The sequence below is a fragment of the Mustela putorius genome, unplaced genomic scaffold (genome assembly GCF_011764305.1).
Source record: "Mustela putorius furo isolate JIRA1106 unplaced genomic scaffold, ASM1176430v1.1 tig00000487_pilon_pilon_pilon, whole genome shotgun sequence".
NCBI lineage: Eukaryota > Metazoa > Chordata > Mammalia > Carnivora > Mustelidae > Mustela > Mustela putorius.
The window spans coordinates 10,091,008-10,113,627 of record NW_025421399.1 but is presented as its reverse complement, the minus strand read 5'-3'; the positions used below and the strand labels follow the sequence as shown (position 1 = coordinate 10,113,627).

At 36.7% G+C, this 22,620-nt stretch overlaps 1 protein-coding gene across 9 annotated transcripts in view; it reads left to right on the top strand.

Annotated features, from left to right (window-relative positions):
• Positions 1 to 22,620, top strand: part of ABCA9 (ATP binding cassette subfamily A member 9) — a 64,080-nt gene that overhangs the window by 4,160 nt on the left and 37,300 nt on the right. For 6 of the 9 annotated variants that reach the window (XR_006607023.1, XR_006607024.1, XM_045080953.1 and 3 more), the window contains exons 2-15: positions 1,273 to 1,374; positions 3,148 to 3,330; positions 5,232 to 5,396; positions 6,191 to 6,294; positions 6,889 to 7,115; positions 15,911 to 16,052; positions 16,296 to 16,481; positions 17,717 to 17,864; positions 18,270 to 18,438; positions 19,205 to 19,266; positions 20,253 to 20,363; positions 20,785 to 20,960; positions 21,182 to 21,301; positions 21,919 to 22,057. Coding sequence is in view for 7 of the 9 variants with exons in the window: in XM_045080953.1 (XP_044936888.1) it covers positions 1,273 to 1,374; positions 3,148 to 3,330; positions 5,232 to 5,396; positions 6,191 to 6,294; positions 6,889 to 7,115; positions 15,911 to 16,052; positions 16,296 to 16,481; positions 17,717 to 17,864; positions 18,270 to 18,438; positions 19,205 to 19,266; positions 20,253 to 20,363; positions 20,785 to 20,960; positions 21,182 to 21,301; positions 21,919 to 22,057 (2,034 nt within the window). In the remaining 2 variants the exon portion in view is untranslated. Of the gene's footprint in view, positions 1 to 1,272; positions 1,375 to 3,122; positions 3,331 to 5,231; positions 5,397 to 6,190; positions 6,295 to 6,888; positions 7,116 to 15,910; positions 16,053 to 16,295; positions 16,482 to 17,716; positions 17,865 to 18,269; positions 18,439 to 19,204; positions 19,267 to 20,252; positions 20,364 to 20,784; positions 20,961 to 21,181; positions 21,302 to 21,918; positions 22,058 to 22,620 lie in introns of those variants that run through there. The other 3 variants (XM_045080952.1, XM_045080955.1, XM_045080958.1) reach the window with 3 other exon arrangements.

The following is a 22,620-nucleotide window of genomic DNA, read 5'->3' as shown; positions in this document are numbered from 1 at the left end:
TATCTTGTGGGGGAGTATCTGTGGTTTGGATTTAAATCATATTCTAGTTTTATTGCAAATATATATTTCTTCTTATGCCTTCTCAGACAATTCTTTGTATTTGTCCCTTTGGGTAGATTTTTCAAAGGAAATTGGGCAAATCACTTTTTCACTTCCACTTTGAAGATATCAGGCTGATTTTTGTTCCATTATAAACTGTTTACTCATTCCTTCCTGAGCAACCCCACCTCTACCCTTGCAACTTAATTCTAACTTTTCCCTCTGTCCTTTAATTTAAAAAATACCATTCATTTTTTGTCATTGTATTTGGTACTTGGCAAGCCTTTTTAGGAAATATGCGTCTTCCCACTAACTTGAAAAATTAATTTCCATTGGGTTTTTACAAGGTACTTTCTTCAATATATTTTTCTCCTGCTTTTTTCTTCTTTTGGGGTATCTCTTTACCAAATACTTTACTTTTGATCTTACTTTTTTTTCTACTTCATGTATTTTTAATCATGTTTTTAAATGAGTTTCAACTTTCATTGAAAATCTGGCAAGATTACAAAATTTTTCTCTGTAGCATAGATCTTATGTTCTTTACTGACTTCAGTGGGATTTTTAAGTATGTATGTAATTTGCTTTTCATTTTTTCTTTCTTCTTGAATTTTAGTCATTAAATGGAAGATTTGAAAACTTTTCTTCTGTTTATTGTAATAAAGTTTTCTTTGGAAAGATCATATCTTTTCTCTGCCTCTTGAGAGTAATCAATCTTTCCTTATGTTCTAGCATTTGGGGGCTCCTGGTAATGATTGGATGGACCAAGTAGTCTGAGTGGATCCCTCCTTGAGCTTCTTTGGATGCTGGTAGAGTCTCTGATCTTGCCCTAAATGGTGGATTGATCCACACAATCCTTAGACAAATTTCAACAACAACATTGGCACAGTGGTTAAGAGTGAGGTCTCTAGAACTTGGTCATCTAAGTTAAATCTCTGATTCTGCCACCATTAGCTGTTTGGCGAGTCTCTTAGCCTCTGTGTGCCTCATATCCCTCATCTTTTAAATGGGGAGAATAGTAGGATCTATCCCAAAGATTTATTATGAGGATTCAACTAATTGATTTGTTAGTTAACTTGTGCTTTCTTTTGTATGTTTTTAGCCTTCTGGCTCCCTTTCCTACACATGGAATTGGAAACAGCTGTTACGATGTTTCTTTTTGGTTTGATTGCACAATGCTTCCTATTTCAGACCATCACATTTACTTCCTTTACTTTTTTATTTTAAAATAAACAGGTCAGAATGATCAAGAGGCACTTAAGTGTGGGTCAGCAAACATGGGCTCTCCTCTGCAAGAATTTTCTGAAGAAATGGAGGAGGAAGAGAGAGACCTTGTTGGTATGGTTCAGAGTCTACATCGTCTCATATTTAGGAAAGAAAAATGTTTTTGGAGGGGGCACTGCAAATAGTTTATCTTCATTATTTAATGTTTCATATATATTCTATTGTTAACTAACAGGCTGGAAATTTTTTTCAAATTCTGGACTTTGCTATTACTTCAAATGAGAGTCCTTTAAGTATATTATTATTATTTGTCTGACTAGAGACATTCTTTAAATAATCAATATTCAGAAATCCCCTGAAAAATAAATCCATATCTTTGTATTGCAGAAATAATAATTCTTAACATATGAACTCCTTTGAAATTCACGAAAGTATAGTTACAAAAGTTCAGGGTCAAAGTCAAAGAAAGACACAAATTTAATCCAGAATTAATCCAGCAAATAAACCAAAATTAAAACAAACAAACAAACAAACAAAAATTCAAAAGACAAATTGTAGCCCTTCTACACATTTGTGCTAAGGATACAGACTGTATCAATTTGAAAGAAGTAATGGAAATATAAACAAACAGAAGAAGAAAATGACATTTTGAACTTTTGCTTCTATTAAGACAGTACTATTTTCTTCTGATAAGAATGATCAGATGTACTTTGTGTAGAAAAGTAAGTAAATTGAGAAAAATACATTTAAAAAGTTAAAATCACTTATAAAATGCCCATAGTTCAAAGAGTTAGGTATTAACATTGGATCTTATGAACAGTGTGTGTGTGTGTGTGTGTGTGTGTGTGTTTTCTTTCAACAAATATATTTTGAATGCTTGGATTAACAATAAATAAAGCATACAAAAATCAAGCATGGAGTAAAGATTATAAAATATAAATATAAAAGTTGAATTCTATGTTATATAGATGTGTTACTTCCAACTTTTTAACTGTTTTTAATATAAGTATCACAACTGTCAATTGATCTATCTAGATAGAGAACAACACACATCATAAGATCAGATGGTAAACAAGATATTTTAAAGTCCCTGTGTTTAAAATCAAAAGTATGTAATAAGGTCTTTTCTTAACACCAGAATTTAAATGCATTCTGTTGCATTTCCAATTTCAGAATGTTGTCACAACAAAGACTTTTTTTTTTTTAAAGATTTTATTTATTTATTTGACAGAGAGATCACAAGTAGGCAGAGAGGCAGGCAGAGGAGAGGAGGAAGCAGGCTCCCTGCTGAGCAGAGAGCCCGATGCGGGACTCCATCCCAGGACCCTGAGATCATGACCTGAGCCAAAGGCAGCGGCTTTAACCCACTGAGCTGCCCAGGCGCCCCTGACAAAGACTTTTTAAAAATTCTTTTTATGAGCAGTGTTTTGGGACAGTCTTCTTTCACATGTACAGCATCAGCCGATAAAAATAGGACCTCACTTCTGTTTTTGAGAGCTGGAAACCAATTTCATGACATCTAACACTTCTCAATCCATCGACACACAGGTGTCAGCAGGACTGTAAACTACTGAGTAATTCCTGAAGCAATCTAGCCTCTAACGCTCACATTAAAGGATGATAAACTTAGACTCTCAATTATAATTGGAATCAGTGCCACAGCTCTCTTTTGATGGACAATGCGTGTATTTCAAAATATGCTAATCAAAGGTCAAAAGAAAACAGAAACACTTGGAAACTGGGAGAGAGGAAAAAATGGTCAATGCGACATAACAAAACTACAGGTTTGAAGTTCTTATGGATGATTTCTCTGTGGATGAGCAGCTCTTGATTGGTTTCATTTTTCTCTCATTGCTGTGTAGGAATGGTTTTTCTCATTTCTTCTAGTATTGTTTGCATACCGACTTTCCTCCAATTTACATCAAGTTAATGACTTTCCTCAATTGCCTGCAATGAATCTGGGACGTGTAGATAACTTTAATGACTCTAATTATGTGATTGCATTTGCCCCTGAATCCAAAACAACCCAGGAGATCATGGAAAAAGTGGCTTCAGCCCCATTCATGAAAGGTATGTTCTCTAGCAGTTCTTGACGTTTTCCTGATTTGCAAAACATACACATTTGTTTTGGGATTTTGTATTATCCTCATTATCATCCGTATCAAAATGAGACAGTCTGGTATTATTCAAATGTATGTTATTGAGAAGATTTGGAAATATTGGACAGCACTAGAGCATAATTTTTAATTCTCTTCAAATACATAAAAAACTGAGAGGGAAATTAGACAGTAAAACCAAGAAGTCAGCAGTAGCTACCAACAAAACTAGATAGTAGGGTGTTTCTCCAAACCCCACAATATAAGCGGGGGGTAGGAATCACCAACAGCCACTAAGCCTGTATGACATCTCTCTGGGGTATTGGGAGAACAAAGGGGAGCAGTGGGGTATCTGATGGAGCTGGAAAGAGCCCCCTGAGAGGAAACCAGTACCCCTTGCAAAGCAGAGTAGGCCAATCTTTCTCCCACCCCTCTGTCTTGCAAACCCAGGAATCTCAGTCCTGGAGGAAAGGAGATGCAGAGGTCTGGGACAGGAAATTTTACAGGGTAAAGAATATTGTCAGGGCCCCAGGGTGGTGCAGTGGGTTGAGTGTCAGACTCTTGGTTTGGGTTCAGATCATGATCTCAGGATCTAAATCACGAGATTGAGCCCACATCAGGCTCTATGCTCACCACAGAGTCTGCTTGAGACTTTTGTTCCCTCTGCCCCTCCCCCCACAATCGAGCACATGCACCCCCTCTCTCAAATATTGTCATTCCAGATTGCTAGGAAGCCAGTGATAATGAATAGGTTCTGTTAAAGGGTCTCAATTTGAGGAGACTCCCACTGGTCTAGTTGGCATACTTTGAGCTTCAAGAAGAATAGTAGGTGTGATGATATGAAACTCATCCAAGGTATACATAAAATCCAGGCTTCCACAACGTATTAAAAAAAAAATGCCTATAGAATATGGTACAGAATCAGTTCTTCTTATGAAAATTTGTATATGAAGAGAAGATACCCATTATTTATCCTATATAAACTATATTAGTGGATGGATAATCAAACAGATGCTGGAAAGTACTATTTTATAAATGTTTCCACTAAAACATAAAAAACAAATGATGGCAATATAATATCACCATTTTAAAACTCCCATTGAATTAATGGATCTAGGCACTGAGTATCCATGGATGCTAATAATATCTCTAAATACCAGATTATCAGAAATCCTGACACTCTGATGAAAGAACATACCACCACCTCTAATCACCAAAGGGATTTGACCAGAGTCTGATTAAGCCTCTGGATGCAGCTGCCAGATTGCAGGATATGCAGAGAATTAGAAGCATATCATATTGCACTGGAAGTACGCATCCATCAGAATCCGGGCTGCAGGGAATTACATGGGCTAAGTAGCCTGGGTTTGGTCAGTAACAGTTATTAATTCTGTTGTATCTTTTAGGTATCTTGAGATGCTATCTTGAGAAAGCATTCTCTAAACTTAATGATTTTATATTGTCTTCAGAGGTTTGGCCACATTGACACCATGGTCACGTGAAAATACATCTTATAATTATATGATATATTTCAACTTTGAATAGGTCTGTGTATTGCTGTGTATTGCTAGGGGCATTCCTGGTGTAATAGTGGTATTGATATTATCCCAAATTCAATGCTTTAAATCATTGGTTTAAAGTTTATTTAGAAAGACATGTTATATTTGTGATAAAAGTGATTGCCCCATATCTCTTATTTTATCCAGAATTTTAGACACTCTGCCACAGTATGGGTCTCTTATTTAGGATCAGACCTGCCTTTAGTGAATAAAGAGGTTTAACATTAAATAACTGTAACATAATTGAATATGGTCTGCTGTCATTGGACCACGTAAAAATCTTCCATATTAGCTACTTCTTTCTTTCACATTCCAGGAAGAAGGATCATGGGGTGGCCAGATGAGAAAAGCATGGATGATTTGGATTTAAACTACTCTATAGATGCAGTAAAAGTCATCTTTAATAATACATTCTCATATCATCTGAAGTTTGTCTGGAGTGGGAGAATCCCCAAGATGAAGGAACACAGAGACCATTCAGGTAATTTTCCTACTAGAAGGATTTTTGGTTTTTGGTTTTTGGTTTTTTTGCTATTATGTTATTAGCCGCTAGAAGACACATGCGATCTCTGAAGCCTACACAACCATATGCTGGATGTTCTCTTAATTTCTGAATATAAATGAGATTTATTCTTACTTAAATAAAGCCGGTGTTCTTAAGTATATTGTTTTATTAAGAAATAATATTTGCTCTTATTCCTATGCTACCACTAAATATAACCTGAAGGAAAGATTCTTGCTCATTGATTCTCAGACATTTAAAAAAAATGTAGTGCTGGGATGCCTGGGTGGCTCAGTGGTTAAAGCCTCTGCCTTCAGCTCAGGTCATGATCTCAGGGTCCTGGGATCAAGCCCCGCATCGGGCTCTCTGCTCAGCAAGGAGCCTGCTTCCCCATCTCTCTCTGCCTGCCTCCCTGCCTACTTGTGATCTCTCTCTCTATCAAATAAATAAATAAAATCTTTTTAAAAAATGAAAAATTTTAAAATGTAGTGCTTTCATGGCAAAAAGAACAGAAGAGCAAAGCTCAAAAAAAAAAGCATTCTTGGCTAACTGAGAGAATGATAAGATTGAATGCAAATTATTGATAACATTAATAAATCAATTCTGGTATATTCTTCTTGGGTATGTTCTTCCAAACTCACTGGAGAAGTCCTACCATACACTGTATTATTGTGGGTTTGTAGTGTCTTTTGGAACATTTGAAGTTTTGATTTTTCCTATAACCAAGATCATCCCATCCCATCATAAATGGTTGTGTTCTTCTTTTACTGTAGCTCATTGTCAAGTAATGGATGAAAAAATCACATGTGAAGGTTCCATGTTCTGGAAGAAAGGTTTTATAGCTTTTCAAGCTGCCATTAATGCTGCTATTATAGAAGTGAGTATTGAGTTAAAGAAAAGTAACTGCATTGTATATTGCATTTTGATGCACGATGCTATAATGGATTGCCCTACCTTAGCATTTACTTAATTGAGTCACTGAATTTATTTGGCACAATACAGAGAACAACTGCTATAGGTAAGCCATTATGCTAAGCACTGAGGATCAAGAAATCAGTAGAACACAGGTACTTTTCTCCAGGGATCCTGGATATTGAGGGGACAAATATATGGACATGAAGTTACATTAAAAGTTTAGGGTCTATCATGGAATCACACATGCTGTGCAAGGCAAACAATGAAGCAGAACATACTCTAATGAGAAATATCGGGGAAGATGACTAACGGAAGTGACATTTCAGTTGCACCTTCAAGCACAAGTAAAATTTTGTGCAGGGAAGATGGTAAATAAGAAAGGTCTAAGGAGTCAGCCAGAACTTGAAGTGTTTCAGGAGCTACAAGGGGTCATATAGATTTATATGAACATATATATTTAAGTCTGGAATGCCCATAATTTGTTATAACTGAGAGAAAATACATGAGGGATAATACATGGTGGAATAACAATGTGTTCCTTGATACCTTCCCTTAGATCACAACAAATCATTCAGTGATGGAAGAGCTGATGTCAATCACTGGTATAAACATGAAGATATTACCTTTTGTTGCCCAAGCAGGAGTTGCAACTGATTTTTTCATATTCTTCTGCATTATTTCTTTTTCCACATTCATTTACTATGTATCAGTCAATGTTACACAAGAAAGACAATACATGAAGTCATTGATGATGATGATGGGCCTTCAAGAGTCATCCTTCTGGTAAGTTACATGGCCACAATCTATGATGCAACATGGATAAACACAACAAGCTAGCTGGTTGGACTCCCTAAGCCTATGAAGTATGATACTTAAACTTGATTCTTTCCTAAAGAAGTACATTGTAAATGAATGGAATAGATTCAATTAAGCATGGTAAATAAAGCTTTTCAAACCTCTTTAAATTAAAGGAAGCCTGATCCCAGAGGTGTCTACTGATACCCAAGTCATTAAGAAATAAAAATGATGACTCTCAGTCACTAATTGCTAGACATGAGTACACCCAAATATGTTAAGAACAAGAGGTTTCTATTGCTCAATGAAGTATACATTTCAGATATTTCATGAGGTCAGGTGGTTAATACTGCCCTCGAATTGAGGGAATTATCACTGATGGTGAAAGTAAAAAAAAAAAAAAAAAAAAAAAAAAAAAAGCCTGTTATGCTCTTTCAACACAGAACTTCCTTAGTGGAGGACTAACAGTGTGATTAGAACACAAGCTTGGGAGATAGGAAGCCATGGGTCTTCTCCATCTGAGCATTACCACCCCAAACAACCTACTTAATTTCTTAAAACTCTGTTTTCTTTTCTGTAAAACATTGTAATGACAACTATCTCCTACTGACTATGAGTATTAAAGAAGGGAATGTATTTAAAGTGCTTAGCATTGAGCTCAGCAAAAAATTAAGCATTCAATATTAGATGACAGTTGATAGAAATTTGGGAATGGTCATAGTCTGAGAAGACAGTAGATGTAAGTTAAGAAACCAAGGAGTGATGAATGCCTGGGTGGCTCAGTCGGTTAAATGTCTGCCTTCGGCTCAGGACATGATCCCAAGGTCCTGGGATTGAGCCCCACATCAGTCTCTCTACTCAGCTAGGAACCTACTTCTCTCTCTCCTGCTCCCCCTGCTTGTGCTCTCTCTCTCTCTCTCTCTCTCTCTGTGTGTGTGTCAAATAAACAAATAAATAAATAAATAAAATCTAGAAAGAAAGAACAAATGAATGAACAACAACAAAAAGAAACCAAGGAGTGAATCTTTAACTAGCAACAAGAAAAACTTAATGAATTTAGTGAAGGGCTGTATTTGAGATATAGAATAGTAAAAGTATGAGTTCTGGACTGAAAAAGTCATAATTTGAATTCGGTTTCTTTACACACTGATGTTATTCTCACTGATAAACAAGATTTGTAGAATCTACAGAATAGTTCTGGACATATGAAATGTAGTTTTTAAAAGGATGTTAGGGGGGTCCAGGATGGCAGAAGAGTAGGAGATCTTAATTTCGTGTGGTATCAGGAATTCAGCTAGAATAGCTTTCAAACCATTCTGAACACTTGCAAACTCAGCTGGAGATCTAAGGAAAGAATTGTTGCAAAACTACAAATAGAAAAGTGACCACTTTCTGCAAGACAGAATGACAAGATGGAAAAACTCACTTCAAAAAAACCCAAAAACCAAAAAAACAAACAAATGAACAAACAAACAAAAAAACAAGAGGCAGTACTGACTGCCAGAGACCTAATCAGTATGGACATAAGTAAGATGTCAGAAATAGAGTTCAGAATAATAATTATAAAGATACTAGCTGGGCTTAAAAAAAAAAAAAGCACAGAAGGCACTAGAAAATCCCTGTCTGAAGAAATAAAAGAACTAAAATTCTAATCAAACCAAAATAAAAAAGGCTATTAATGAGATGCAATAAAAAATGGAAGCTCTGGGATGCCTGGGTGGCTCAGTTGGTTAAGTGGCTGCCTTTGGCTCAGGTCATGATCCCAGCATCCTGGGATCGAGTCCCACATCAGGCTCTTTCTCAGCAGTGAGCCTGCTTCTCCTTTTGCCTCTGCCTGCCACTCTGTCTGCCTGTGCTCTCTCTCTCTCTGACAAATAAATAAATAAAATCTTTAAAAAAAAAATGGAAGCTCTAACTGCTAGGATAAATGAGGCAGAAGAGAGAATTAGTGATATAAAAGACAATATGATGGAGAAAAAAGAAACTGAGGAAAAAGAGAGATCAACTACTACTAGATCACAAGGGGAGAATTTGAGAGATAAGTGATACCATAAAGCAAAATAATATTAGAATAATTGGGATCCCAGAAAAGGGGGACAGGAGGCATATTGGAGCAAATTAAAGAAGAGAGTTTCCTTAATCCTGGGAAGGAATCAGACATTCAAGTCCAGGAGGCACAGAAAAACCCACTCAACAATCAGTTAAAATAGGTCAACACCTTAATATATAATAGCGAAACTTGCAAATCGCAGAGACAGAGAGAAAATCCTGAAAGCAGCTCAGGAAAAGAGGTCCTTAACCTACAAAGGTAGAAATATTAACCAATGTGTGCGGAGTTATCCACAGAGACCTGGCAAGCCAGAAAGGAATGACATCATATAATCAGAGTGCTAAATGGGAGAAATATGCAGCCAAGAGTAGTTTATCAAGTTAGAATATCATTCAAAATAGAAGAGACAACCTAAAAGAATTTTGAACACTAAATCAGTCCTGTAAGAAATATTAAAAGGGATCCTTTAGGAGAAGAGAGGGGCCAAAAGTAACATAGACCAGAAAGGAACAGAGAAAGTATATAGAAATTGTGACTTTACAGGTAATATAATGACATTAAATTTATATCTTTCATTAATTGCTCTAAATGTAAATGAGCTAAACATCCCAACCAAAAGACACAGGTATCAGATTAGATAAAAAAGCAAAACCCAACGATATGCTGTCTGCAAGAGATTCATTTCAGACCTGAAGATACCTCCAGATTGAGAGTAAGGGGATGGAAAACCATTTATCATGCTAATGGACACCAAAAGAAAGCTGGGGTGGCAAACCTTATATCAGACAAATTAGATTTTAAACCAAAGACTGTAATAAGAGATAAGGAAGGATACTATATCAAAATTGAAGGTTCTATCCAACAAGAAGTTCTAACAAATTATAAATATTTATGTCCCTAACATGGGAACAGCCAATTATATAAAGCAGTTAATAACAAAATTAAAGAAACACATCAATAATAATACAAAAGTAATAGGGGACTTTAACATTTCCCTCACTGCAATGGACAGATCATCTAAGCAGAAGATCAATAAGGAAACAAGAGCTTTGAATAACACACTGGACCAGATGGACTTCATAGATATATTAGGAGCATTCCATTCTAAAGCTACAGAATTCACATTCTTCTCAAGTGCACATGGACCATCCTCCAGAATAGATCACATACTGGGTGTACAAATCAGCTCTCAATTAGTACCAAAAGATTAGGATCATTCCCTGCTTGCTTTTGGACCACAATGCTTTGAAACTGGAACTCAATCACAAGAGGAAATTTCGAAAGAACTCAAATTCATGGAAGCTGAAGAGCATCCTTCTAAAGAATGAATAGGTCAACCAGGAAATTAAAGAAGAATTTTAAAAAATCATGGAAACAAATGAAAATGAAAACACAACAGTTCAAAATCTTTGGGATGTAGCAAAGTCAGTCATAAGAGGAAAGTGTGTAGCAATACAAGGCTTTCTCAAAAAACAAGAAAGGTCTCAAATACACAACCTAACCTTACATCTAAAAGAGTAAGAAAGAACAGCAAATAAACCCTAAAACTAGCAGAAGATAATTAATAAAGATTAGGGCAGAATTGGGACACCTGAGTGGCTCTGTCAATTAAGCATCTGCCTTTGCCTCAGGTCATGATTCAGGGTCCTGGGATCTAACTCCATATCAGGCTCCCTGCTCAGTAGAGTCTGTTTCTCCCTTTTTCTCTCCCTCTACATCTCTGCTGCTCATGCTCTCTCTCGCTCTCTCAAAAAAAGGGGGGGGGGAAAGGATTAGAGCAGAAATCAATGAAATATAAATCAAAAGAACAGTAGAACAAATCAACAAATCTAGGAGCTGATTCTTTGAAAGAATTAATAAGACTTTAATAACACTGATAAGCCCATGGCCAGACTTACCAAAAAGAAAAAAGATTCAAATAAAATAATGAATGAAAGAAGAAAGATAAAAACCAATATCAAAGAAATACAAACAATTATAAGAACATATCACAAGCAAGTATATGCCAACAAATTATGCAATCTGGAAGAAATGGGTGCATTCTTAGAAACATACAAACTACCAAAACTGAAACAGGAAGAAATAGAAAACCTGAACAGATCCATAACTGGCAAGGAAATTGAAGCAGTAATCAAAAATCTCCCAACAAAAGAGTCCAGGCCAGGTGGCTTCCCAGCAGAATTCTACTAGACTTTTACAGAAAAATTAATACTTATTCTTCTGAAGCTGTTTTAAGAAATAGAAATGGAAGGAAAACTTCCAAACTCTTACTACGAAAGCCAGCATTATATTGATCCCAAAACCTGACAAAGACCCAACCAAAAAGGAGAATTACAGACCAATATCTCTGATGAACATGGATTCAAAAATTCTCACCAAATATTAGCCAATAGGATCCAACAATATATTAAAAGGATTATTCACCACAACCAAATGGGATTTATTCCTGGGTTGCAAGGGTGGTTCAATGTCCACAAACAAATCAATGTGATACACTATATTAATAAAAGAGAGGACAAGAACCATATGACCTTCTCTATAGGTGCAGAAAAAGCATTTGATGAAATTCAGCATCATTTCTTGTTTAAAACCTTCATAGTATAGGCATAAAGGGAACATATCATAAAAGCCATATATGAAACACCCACAGCAAATATTACTTTTAATGAGGAAAAACTGAGAGCTTTTCTCCAAGGTCAGGAACATAGCAGGGATGTCCACTATCACCACTGTTTTCAACATAGTACTATAAGTGCTAGCCTCAGCAATCAGACAACAAAAGGAAATAAAAGGCACCCAAAATGGCAAACAAGTCAGACTTTCACTCTTCACAGATGAAAGTGGAAAACCCAAAAGACTCCACCCCAAAATTGCTAGAACTCACACAGGAATTCAGCAAAGTGGCAGGATATAAAATCAATGCACAGAAATCAGTTGCATTTCTTCACACCAACCACAATACAGAAGAAAGAGAAATTAAGTAGTCAATCCAATTCACAATCACACCCAAAACCATAAGATAACTGGGAATAAACCTAACCAAAGAGGCAAAGGATCTGTACTCAGAAACCTATAGAACATTCAGAAAAGAAACTGAAGAAGACACAAAGAAATGGAAAAATGTTCCATGCTCATGAATTGGAAGAACAAATATTGTTAAAATGCCTATGCTACCTAGAGCATCTATACATTCAATGCAATCAAAACACCATCAACTTTTTGACAGAGCTTGAATAAATAATCTTAAAATTTGTATAGAATCAGAAAAGACTCGAAATAGCCCAAGGAATGTTGAAAAGGAAAATCAAGGCTGGTAGCATCACAACCCCAGACTTCAAGCTCTATGACGAAGCTGTAATCATTAAGACAGTATGGTACTGGCATAAAAATGGACACATAGATCAATGGAACAGAACAGAGAACCCAGAAATGGATCCTCAACTCTATGGTCAACTGATCTTCAACAAAACAGTAAAGGATACCTAATGGAAAAATGACAATCTCTTCAACAAATGGTGTTGGGAAAATTAGACGGCCACATGCAGAAGAATGAAAGTGGATCATTTTCTTACATCATTCACAAAAATAGACTCAAAGTGGGTGAAAGACCTAAATGTGAGAAAGGAATCCATCAAAATCATAGAGAAGAACACAGGCAGCAACCTCTGTGACCTCAGCTGCAGCAACTTCTTGCTGGACACGTCTCTGAAGGCAAAGGAAACAAAGGCAAAAATGAACTATTGGGACTTTATCAAGATAAAAAGCTTTTGCACAGCAAAGGAAGTAGTCAACAACAGAATGGGAGAAGATATTTGCAATGTCTTATTAGATAAAGGGCTAGGGTGCCTGGGTGGCTCAGTGGGTTAAAGCCTCTGCCTTCAGCTCAGGTCATGATGTCAGGGTCCTGGGATCGAGTCTGGCATCAGGCTCTCTGCTCAGCAGGGAGCCTGCTTCTTCCTCTCTCTCTGCCTGCCTCTCTGCCTGTGATCTCTGTCAAATAAAATTAAAAAATATTTTAAAAAAAGATAAAAGGTTAATATCCAAAATCTATGAAGAACTTATCAAACTCAACACCCAAAGAACAGATAATCCAATCAAGAAATGGGCATAAGACATGAGGAGATGTTTCTCCCAGGAGGACATACAAATGGCCAATAGACACATGAATAAATGCTCAATATCACTCAGCATCAGGGAAATATAAATCAAAACCACAATGAGATACCACCTTACACCAGTCAGAATGGCTAATATTAACAAGTCAGGAAATAACAGATGCTGGTGAGGATGTGGAGAAAGGGGAACCCTTCTGCACTGTTGGTGGGAATGCAAGCTTGTGCAGCCACTCTGGAAAACAGTATGGAGGTTCCTCAAAAAGTTGAAACTAGAGCTACCCTATGACCCACCAATGGCACTATTGAGTATTTATCCCAAAGATACAAACGTAGTGATCCAAAGGGACACCTGCACTCTAATGTTTATAGCAACAATGTCCATAGAACCCAAACTATAGAAAGAGCCCAGATGTCTATCGACAGATGAATGGCTAAGGAATATGTGGTATATATATAATGGAATACTACTCAGCCATCAAAAATTTGAAATCTTGCCACTTGCAATGATGTGGATGGAACTAGAGAGTATTTTGCTAAGTGAAATTAGTCAAACAGAGAAAGACAATTATCATACATTCTTACTCAGATGTGGAATTTAAGAAACAAAACAGGATCAAAAGAGAAGAGGGGGAAAAGTAAAATAAGATGAAATCAGAGAAGGCAACAAATCATAAAAGACTCTTGGTCATAGGAAACAAACAGGGTTGCTGGAGAGGAAGAGATGGAGGGATGGGGTCACTGGGGGATGGGCATTAAGGAAGGCACATGATATAATGAGCAGCGGGTGTTATATAAGACTGATGAATAACTGACCTCTGTCTCTCAAATAACACATTATATCTTAGTTGAATTTAAATTTAAAATTTTTTAATTAAAAAAAAGAATATTAGGTACTGTTCAGTTGAGTAGGAAGACCCCACATATTTAATACTGCCATTTTAAACCAATTTTTTTTTTTTCCTTCAGAAATGTTCAATTAACTCAGTGCAAAAGTGAAGAAAATGGATTGCTGGTTTGGTCTAGAACGGGAGTTTTTTCTTTTGTATTAAAATTCTGGAATTCAATACTGAAGAAAAATTTGCTCACTATACATTTTTTAAAAAGAAATCTAGGGGTGCCTGGGTGGCTCAGGGGGTTGAGCCTCTGCCTTCAGTTCAGGTCATGATCACAAGGTCCTGGGATCGAGCCCCGCATCGGGCTCTCTGCTTGGCAGGGAGCCTGCTTCTCCTCCTCTCTCTCTGCCTGCCTCTCTGCCTACTTGTGATCTGTCAAATAAATAAATAAAATCTTTTAAAAAAGAAAAAAATAAATAAAATGAAAAAATTACAGAGAGTCAGAGAAAAGTAAACAATATGATAAAAAGAAGAGAGAAACCAAATAAATCCAATGAAGGAAGGTAAAAAAAAAAATCAGGACTTTTCCCCCATAAGAAAAGGCTGTGACATTCTACTGATACTACATATGAGTGAAATTAAGGAATTTATAGGACTCAGAGAGATGAACAACTTCAGATGAACAGATGTGATTGAGCAAAGGGTATCATTACAATTAGGCAAGATTTCCTAAAACGTGATAGCATTTTATACTTTGGAGAAAAGAAAGCTAAGTGTTCATCATGGTCTCATTATAAACCAGTTACCACATTAAACACATAACGTACAACATTTCATTTAATTATCTTATTTTTCAGTAGACATTAAGGAAATTTAGAGAGATCCTGTAGCTACCTCTCAAATCATACCATGATTACAATGTAATCACACCATTACAATGTAGCACAGAAAGCCTGAACCTACATCTGTATGATTAGAAAGCTTGTTATCTTTCCCCTATAAAAAATTTTATTCCTGTTTTTTGTGGCAATGATAGCAAGAAAAACATATCTTTGTATCCATCTATCTTTCTGTATCTCTGTGTTGCAATGCCTACCTGTGTATCTGATCTATACCTAATCTATATCTAATCATCTCTATAAGGGGTTGGCAAGCTATTTGGACAATCGGCAAGCTAGGGATGGCTTTTATGAAAATGCCTAAAAAATCAAAAGAACAATAATATTTTATGGCACACAAAAATTTATATGAAATTCAAATGTCAGTGTCTATAAATAAATGTTTTATTGGAACGGAGTCCAGTCATTTACATGTTTCCTGTGACTGCAAAGGCAGACTTCAGTAGTTGCAAGAGACCATATGGTCCAAAGAGCCTAAAAGATTTACTGTCTGGCTCAGCAGAGAAAATTTTTGCTGATCCCTGCTTCATCATGTTTTTCCTCCATAGTATTTATACGCTACTGAAAGACGTAGTCCAGAATGGATATATAGGTTGTAGATGTCTTCCCAGAAAACCATTCCCAATTATCCTCATTACATGACTCTGCCTATTTCTTTCTTATTTTGCAATTAGTTACCTATTTTACCTGTTTACTTGTTTATTGTCTACCTCCCCCAGTAGCATATGAACTTTGGGGACAGAGAAGTTTTCTAATCTCTTAGATATTATATTCCCTTTTTTTTTTTTAATAGAGGGTAAGCTTCCCAAGTCATTTGCAGAGTAAATGCATAAATAAAATGATTAAAGTGCCAGCTCTCTGAACTGATGCTTAGTTTCTGTGCTAGGCTCTCCTGGGGTTTGATGTATGCTGGCTTCATCTTTATTGTGGCTACTTTGATGGCTCTTATTACAAAATCTGCCCAAGTTGTGGTCCTAACTGGCTTCATGGCGGTCTTCACCCTCTTTCTCCTCTATGGCCTGTCTTTGGTGAGTTGGTGAATTTAATATCTTTCTCTCTCTCTCAGAGAAAGCCTGCCAGTCATTTCTCACTGATTCTAGTCACACCTCTTCTGTTTCTGTTTGCTGTATGAGAGTATTTGTATGAGACAGTATCTGGGGCGGGGGGAGAGGAATGGATGTTATATATTTTTGTATTATGAAATTTTTTTATTATGCTACTGATGATTCTCAGAGATTTATATACTACCTGAAGTTTTTCTCTCCTCTCAGATAACTTTAGCTTTCCTGATGAGCGTGTTGATAAAGAAACCTTTCCTTACTGGGTTGGTTGTCTTTCTCCTTACTGTCTTTTGGGGGAGTCTGGGATTCACTGCATTGTACAGACATCTTCCTGCATTTTTGGAATGGATCTTATGTCTTCTTAGCCCTTTTGCTTTCACTGCTGGAATGGCCCAGGTAAGAGTGAATATAACTATTTCATGTTTTACAGAACATTAAAAAGTTCTCTCTGAGGAATTCATCCTCTATGTTCTTTTTTTGTTTTGTTTTGTTTTGTTTTACATATGATTGCTTTATTTATTTAAAAAATACCCTTCATTTTTTTTGTATCAGTATTTTATTTTATTTTTGGGGAGAGATTTTTAAAAATTTATTTTCAGCATAACAGTATTCATTATTTTTGCACCACACCCAGTGCTCCATGCAATCCATGCCCTAATACCCACCACCTGGTTCCCCCAACCTCCCACCCCCTGGCGCTTCAATTCTAAGCATCAAAATTCCTATCCACTTTTGTAAAGATACACATCTAAGGTATTGGGGAGGGGTTTATTTTTATCTCCCAGCATAACTGGCTTTAAGTCATAGAGAGGGCATGGATTGCGTGGAGCACTGGGTGTGGTGCAAAAATAATGAATACTGTTATGCTGAAAATAAATAAAAAATAAATTAGGGAAAAAAATAGGTTGATACTCCATTATTGACGTGGTTTTGCTTTTACTTTCAATGGGTTTTCCCAACGAACATTTAACTTATTTAATGCACAGGGAACATGACCCTTAATACTATCACAAGTATTTGAAAACCAGGAATTCAATAGAAATAAATTTTTATTTTTAATTGCCAATTGTACATGAAACTGAAACTTTTCTAAGTCTTCTTGGAAAACTTAATTCTAGGTGTGACATCATAGCCGTAAAATGCTACATGAAAGATTATATTACATATAATCTCATTGTAACGCACTATAGTTTGCGTTACAATGTACCACGTACAATTTCTTATTATAATAAGAAATTAGGATTGTGTCTTTTGTCCAGCCATTGAAGTATTTCCAGCCTTTCATGTTTTTACTTTCAACTAGTGTCCCCTTTCTAGAACATCCCCTTTGCTCCCATCCCACACCGGATGAAATCCTTAGGCAGTCCCTCCTTTGAGTTTTCACTTCCCAGAGTATTTGCCCACTTCTGCTAATGGGTCTCTAAGCCTTCAGTACCCACCTCCACTAACTTCCCAAATTGATTTGTAGTTATATGGATTCAGTGTCATGTCTTCCAATAGATTAGAGCTCTGTGAAGACAGGAACCGTGTTTTATTTTTTTCAATCTCAGTGTTCAGCAGAAATAAGACAATAATAATTCTTTATACTCCGTTTATCCTTCTAAAATTCAGTGTATGTATCTTTTTTCCAGCTTATACATTTGGACTATGATGTGAATTCTAACATCCATTTGGATTCTTCCGACAACCCATACCTAATAATAGCTACTCTTTTCATGTTGGTTTTTGATGGTCTTCTGTATTTGGCTTTGACATTATATTTTGACAAAATTTTGCCCAGTAAGTAGTAACCTAATTGTGTTTCAGTGCAATTTCATTCAGTGCATTTCTTTAAAATAACTGTTTACAACATACCAAATATAAATTATCAAGCTTTTTTTTTTCAAAATTTCTAAAATAAGCCCAATGGTATTCTGCATTTCATTTTATAGAATTGCTTTCTAAGATCTCATTCTACCACAATATTTTAAATTGTTACTTTTTAAAGAGACATTAGCAAGAGATGAAGGATAATTATACTATTAGTGCTTATATTAGTGCTAGATGAAGAAAGCTAGTGCTTGGTACTGGATCTTAAGGGTGTCTAAATGCTTCCCAAAGAAGCTGCCTTGACAAGCTGTTCTGTGATCAATAATCCTTAAAGAAGTGACCGATCCAATGCTCAATTGCCTCCTGTTCTTATAGCTGAATATGGACATCGACATTCTCCTTGGTTTTTCCTGAATTCCTCTTTTTGGTTTCAACACCAAAGAGCTGATCATGTGGCCCTTGAGAATGAAATAGATTCAAATTCTTCATCCAATGACTCTTTTGAACCAGTGTCTCCAGAATTCCATGGGAAAGAAGCCATCAGGTAATAAATAAATTACATGAAGGTGCAAATGGAGAACAGGCCAGGGACCCAAGGTCTATCTGGCAAAACACAGATGTGACAAAGATCTCCTGGGTGCCTCTTTGTACCCACCTATATCCAGGCCGCTCCACTCACAAAAGGCCACAATTATTGTTAAAAGCACTCTGTTTTCCCACATTGTCAGCATTTATATTTACAAGTGTCTTATTGCAGAACAACAAATATCAAAGAATAAATAATCTTCCTATTTCTATTTCTCTCATTTTCTTTTTTGCCTCTTCTTCATGCTGTGCTCCCTTTCTGTGACTGTTTTCTTTAGGAAAGACACTGTCATCATATCCCTTGTTATTCTTCATCTTTTCTCTCTAATTTCCTCTGTCTCTCTCCTCTTTGCTTCCTATTGGAGAAGGGGAGAAGGGAGAGGCAGGGTGATGCAGAAGAGGGGAGACCAGCATCCAGAGAGATGAGAAGAAAATATAAGTTAGGATCCTCATGCCATGCATATCTTCCATTTGAGATATGGATGTGTTTTATTCAGTGCTGCTTTCTTTATTTCCAAGCTACTAGAAATCCCTAACTTCCCTGGGTCTTTGCTCAACATTTGTTCCTCATTCAATTTGCCATGGTCTCCTGAGGAAAGTTCCTGTCACCACGGGTCACGTGAGGGAAAGAGCCCCTGGAATTCTCTCACAACTCCAAAGACTTGATTCCTCAATTCTCTGTCTACTTCCACAACACCCTTAACACCTTTTTCTCCCTTTTTCAGAATAAGAAATCTTAAGAAAGAATATAGAAAAGGAAAACATGAAAAAGTAGAAGCCTTGAAAGGTAATGAACTAACATCGTATTTAATATGGTTGTTCGATTTGGTGACTATGCCTCGCTGTTGTACTGTCTTCATGGGGATAAAGAACAGATATTCCAGACCACAACTCTCCTTCATGTGAGCACGCTGTGTTTCCTCCTTAGTATACGTAAAACCATAGAACAATTTTAGAAAGTCAGGGTGTGCCATGGATAACTTATGGGTTTGAAAGTTGTATGACTGCATCATGAAGTTCTTTTTTTTTTTTTAAGATTTCATTTATTTATTTAACACAGAAAGAGAGATCACAAGCAGGCAGAGAGGCAGAGAGAGGGAGGGAAGCAGGCTCCCTGCTGAGCAGAGAGCCCAATGTGGGGCTCGATCCCAGGACCCTGAGATCATGACCTGAGCAGAAGGCAGAGGCTTAACCCACTGAGCCACCCCGGTGCCCCTGCATCATGAAGTTCTTTATGTTCACACTCCCTAATCCTAATAAATGATCTTTATTATAGTCAGCCCATTTTTAATGACAAAACTGCCCTCATCCTAAAAATTGCTAATCACATGATAATATATGATCAGAATGCTATAGCTATAAAGTGTGTCTCATGAGGAAGATGCGATTTTCAAAAGAAGGATTTGGGGATGGATTTTATTTTGAATATTGCTAACCAAATATACACATGCTATAAGAAATTATAAAAAACTTTGGAGAATGTGGGGGCACCTGCATGGCTCAGTTGGTGAAGCGTCAGACTCTTGATTTCGGCTCAGGTCTTCAGCGCAGGGTCGTGAGATCGAGCCTCACATCTGGCACCACACACTGCACGGGTCTACTTGAGATTTTCTCTCTTCTTCTCCTTCTGCCCTTCCCCCTGCTGTGATCTCACTCTAAATAAAAAAATAAAATCTTAAAAAAAAATTGGGGGGGCAAATGTAAAGTTAATACGTAGGCTCTGAATGGGATCTTGTTTTTGTTTTTTGGGTTTTTTTTTGGTAATAACGCCAGGCTTGGTATTTGACATATACGAAGGCCAGATCACTGCCCTCCTTGGTCACAGTGGAGCTGGAAAAACCACCCTGTTGAACATGCTCAGTGGACTGTCCCTCCCAACGTCAGGTGAGAAGATAATTACAGACAAGAACATGAGCCCGTAAATTAACTGTGCGTTTTTTTCATTAATTAGTTTTGTTGGTTCATTTCAATAGTTAGTACTCTCATTAACTGCTAGTCACATCAGGTATTTCAGAGACAAATCTTTCAAGTTTCTCCAAGGTTTTCTTTTAATAGATGTATGTTCTACTCATTTAGAAAAGTCTTTGTGGTTTTAGTATTTCAAGATCAGTAGATTTATGAATGGGCACTCTAGCTGGTTCGGATGAATTGTGAGCATTACATTTTTAGTCAAAAGTGTACTCCATAAAGGTACAGTATGTTTAAAAGACTCTAGTATTGTACACACATTCTTTTTTCCCTTTAAAATAGGCAAATGAAGCATGGCGAGTTATCCTAATGCTGACTGTTAACCATCTGCTTCTAGGTTCGGTCACCATCTATAACCACACCCTTTCAGAAATGGCTGACTTGGAAGGCATCAGCAAGCTCACTGGAGTCTGTCCACAATCCAACGTGCAGTTTGGCTTCCTCACTGTGAAAGAAAATCTGAGGCTTTTCGCTAAAATAAAAGGGATTCAGCCACGTGAAGTGGAACAAGAGGTAGAGGAACCTATTAGGTGCCACACAGCCATGAACGTGAAATTGTTTATCTAGAAAATTCTCAATTTTATTGTGTTATTGCTACACGGTTCATCATCAAAAGGGCAAAAAAGCCCTTGGCAATAAACAGCAAAACAACTGTGTCTTTAAAAACAAACATGCTGGGTTTTGGACTAAACATCTCTTTCTTTCTTTTTTTTTCTTTCTTTCTTTCTGGTTAGATACAACAAGTTTTAAGGGACTTGGAGATGGAAAATATTCAAGATATTCTTGCTCAAAATTTAAGCGGTGGACAAAAAAGGAAACTAACTTTTGGGATTGCCATTTTAGGAGATCCTCAGGTAAGTCAAGCCAAAATTACTGGTGAATGAGATTGAGGACTGTGGAACTATTGTATTCCATCAGACTGAATTCGCAAATGGTGAATGTAAAAGAACTGTTCAAATGAAAAATTAAATAGTAAGATATTTCTCTCACTTTTACACACATATATATTTTTTATTTTTTATTATTTTTCTTTTTGCCAAGAATTGAGTATTTTTTTTTAATTAACATATAGGTATTTGCCCCAGGGGTACAGGTCTGTGAATCATCAGCACTCATATTTCACAGCACTCACCACAGCACATACCCTCTCCAATGTCCATAACCCAGCCACCCTATCTCTCCCCCTCACCCCCAGCAACCCCAGTAACCCTCCGTTTGTTTCCTGAGAGTAGGAGTCTCTTAGGGTTTGTCTGCCTCCCTGGTCCCATCTTGTTTCATTTTTCCCTCCCTATCCCCCAAACCCCCCGCCCTGCCTCTCAAATTCCTTATATCAGAGATCAAATGATAATTGTCTTTCTCTGATTGACTTATTTCGCTTAGCATAATACCCTCTAGTTCCATATTGCTTAAAAAAAAAAACAAAAAACTGACCTGAAAGGGGAAAATGATTTTATGTTTCCCTACTGTGCAGGTTTTGTTGTTGGATGAACCAACTGCTGGGTCAGATCCTCTTTCAAGGCACCATGTATGGAACCTCCTAAAAGAGAGGAAATCCAATAGAGTCATTCTCTTCAGTACTCAGTTCATGGATGAAGCTGACATCCTGGCTGGTGATTTTCTTTTCTTTTTTTTTTTTTAGATTCCACATATAAGTGAGATGATACAGTATTTGTCTTTGCTTTCTCTGATTTATCTCATTTAGCCTAATGCCTTCAAGTTCCATCCATGTCCTTCCATGGTGGTTCTTGGTTTTCTCTTGTATCTTAGTGGAGAAATTAAGGACGTGGGTGAAATATGTGTAGATAAGTTCCAACACAGCTACTGTGTGTGTGTGAGTGTGTGTGTGTGTGTACAGGAGATTCTTGCTTTCATCCATTTGAATGTCCACATCTCCATATACATTGTCCCACAAATGTATTCTGATCTTATTGCAAAGAGCTCATTGGTTGTAAATATATAGCATACTCTTCAAATATATATATGTTTTATTAGGAAAGTCAGTTGGCTTGAAACAGATCCTTCCACTATATGATAATTTTTCTCAACATACTAGAGAATAAACTAACATAACATTTTAGTTATTGGATAATGAGGAAATTGGCTTACATATGAACAGAATTAGAATGCAAATATTGTAGTGGATCATGCTCCTAAAATATATTATTAATGGATT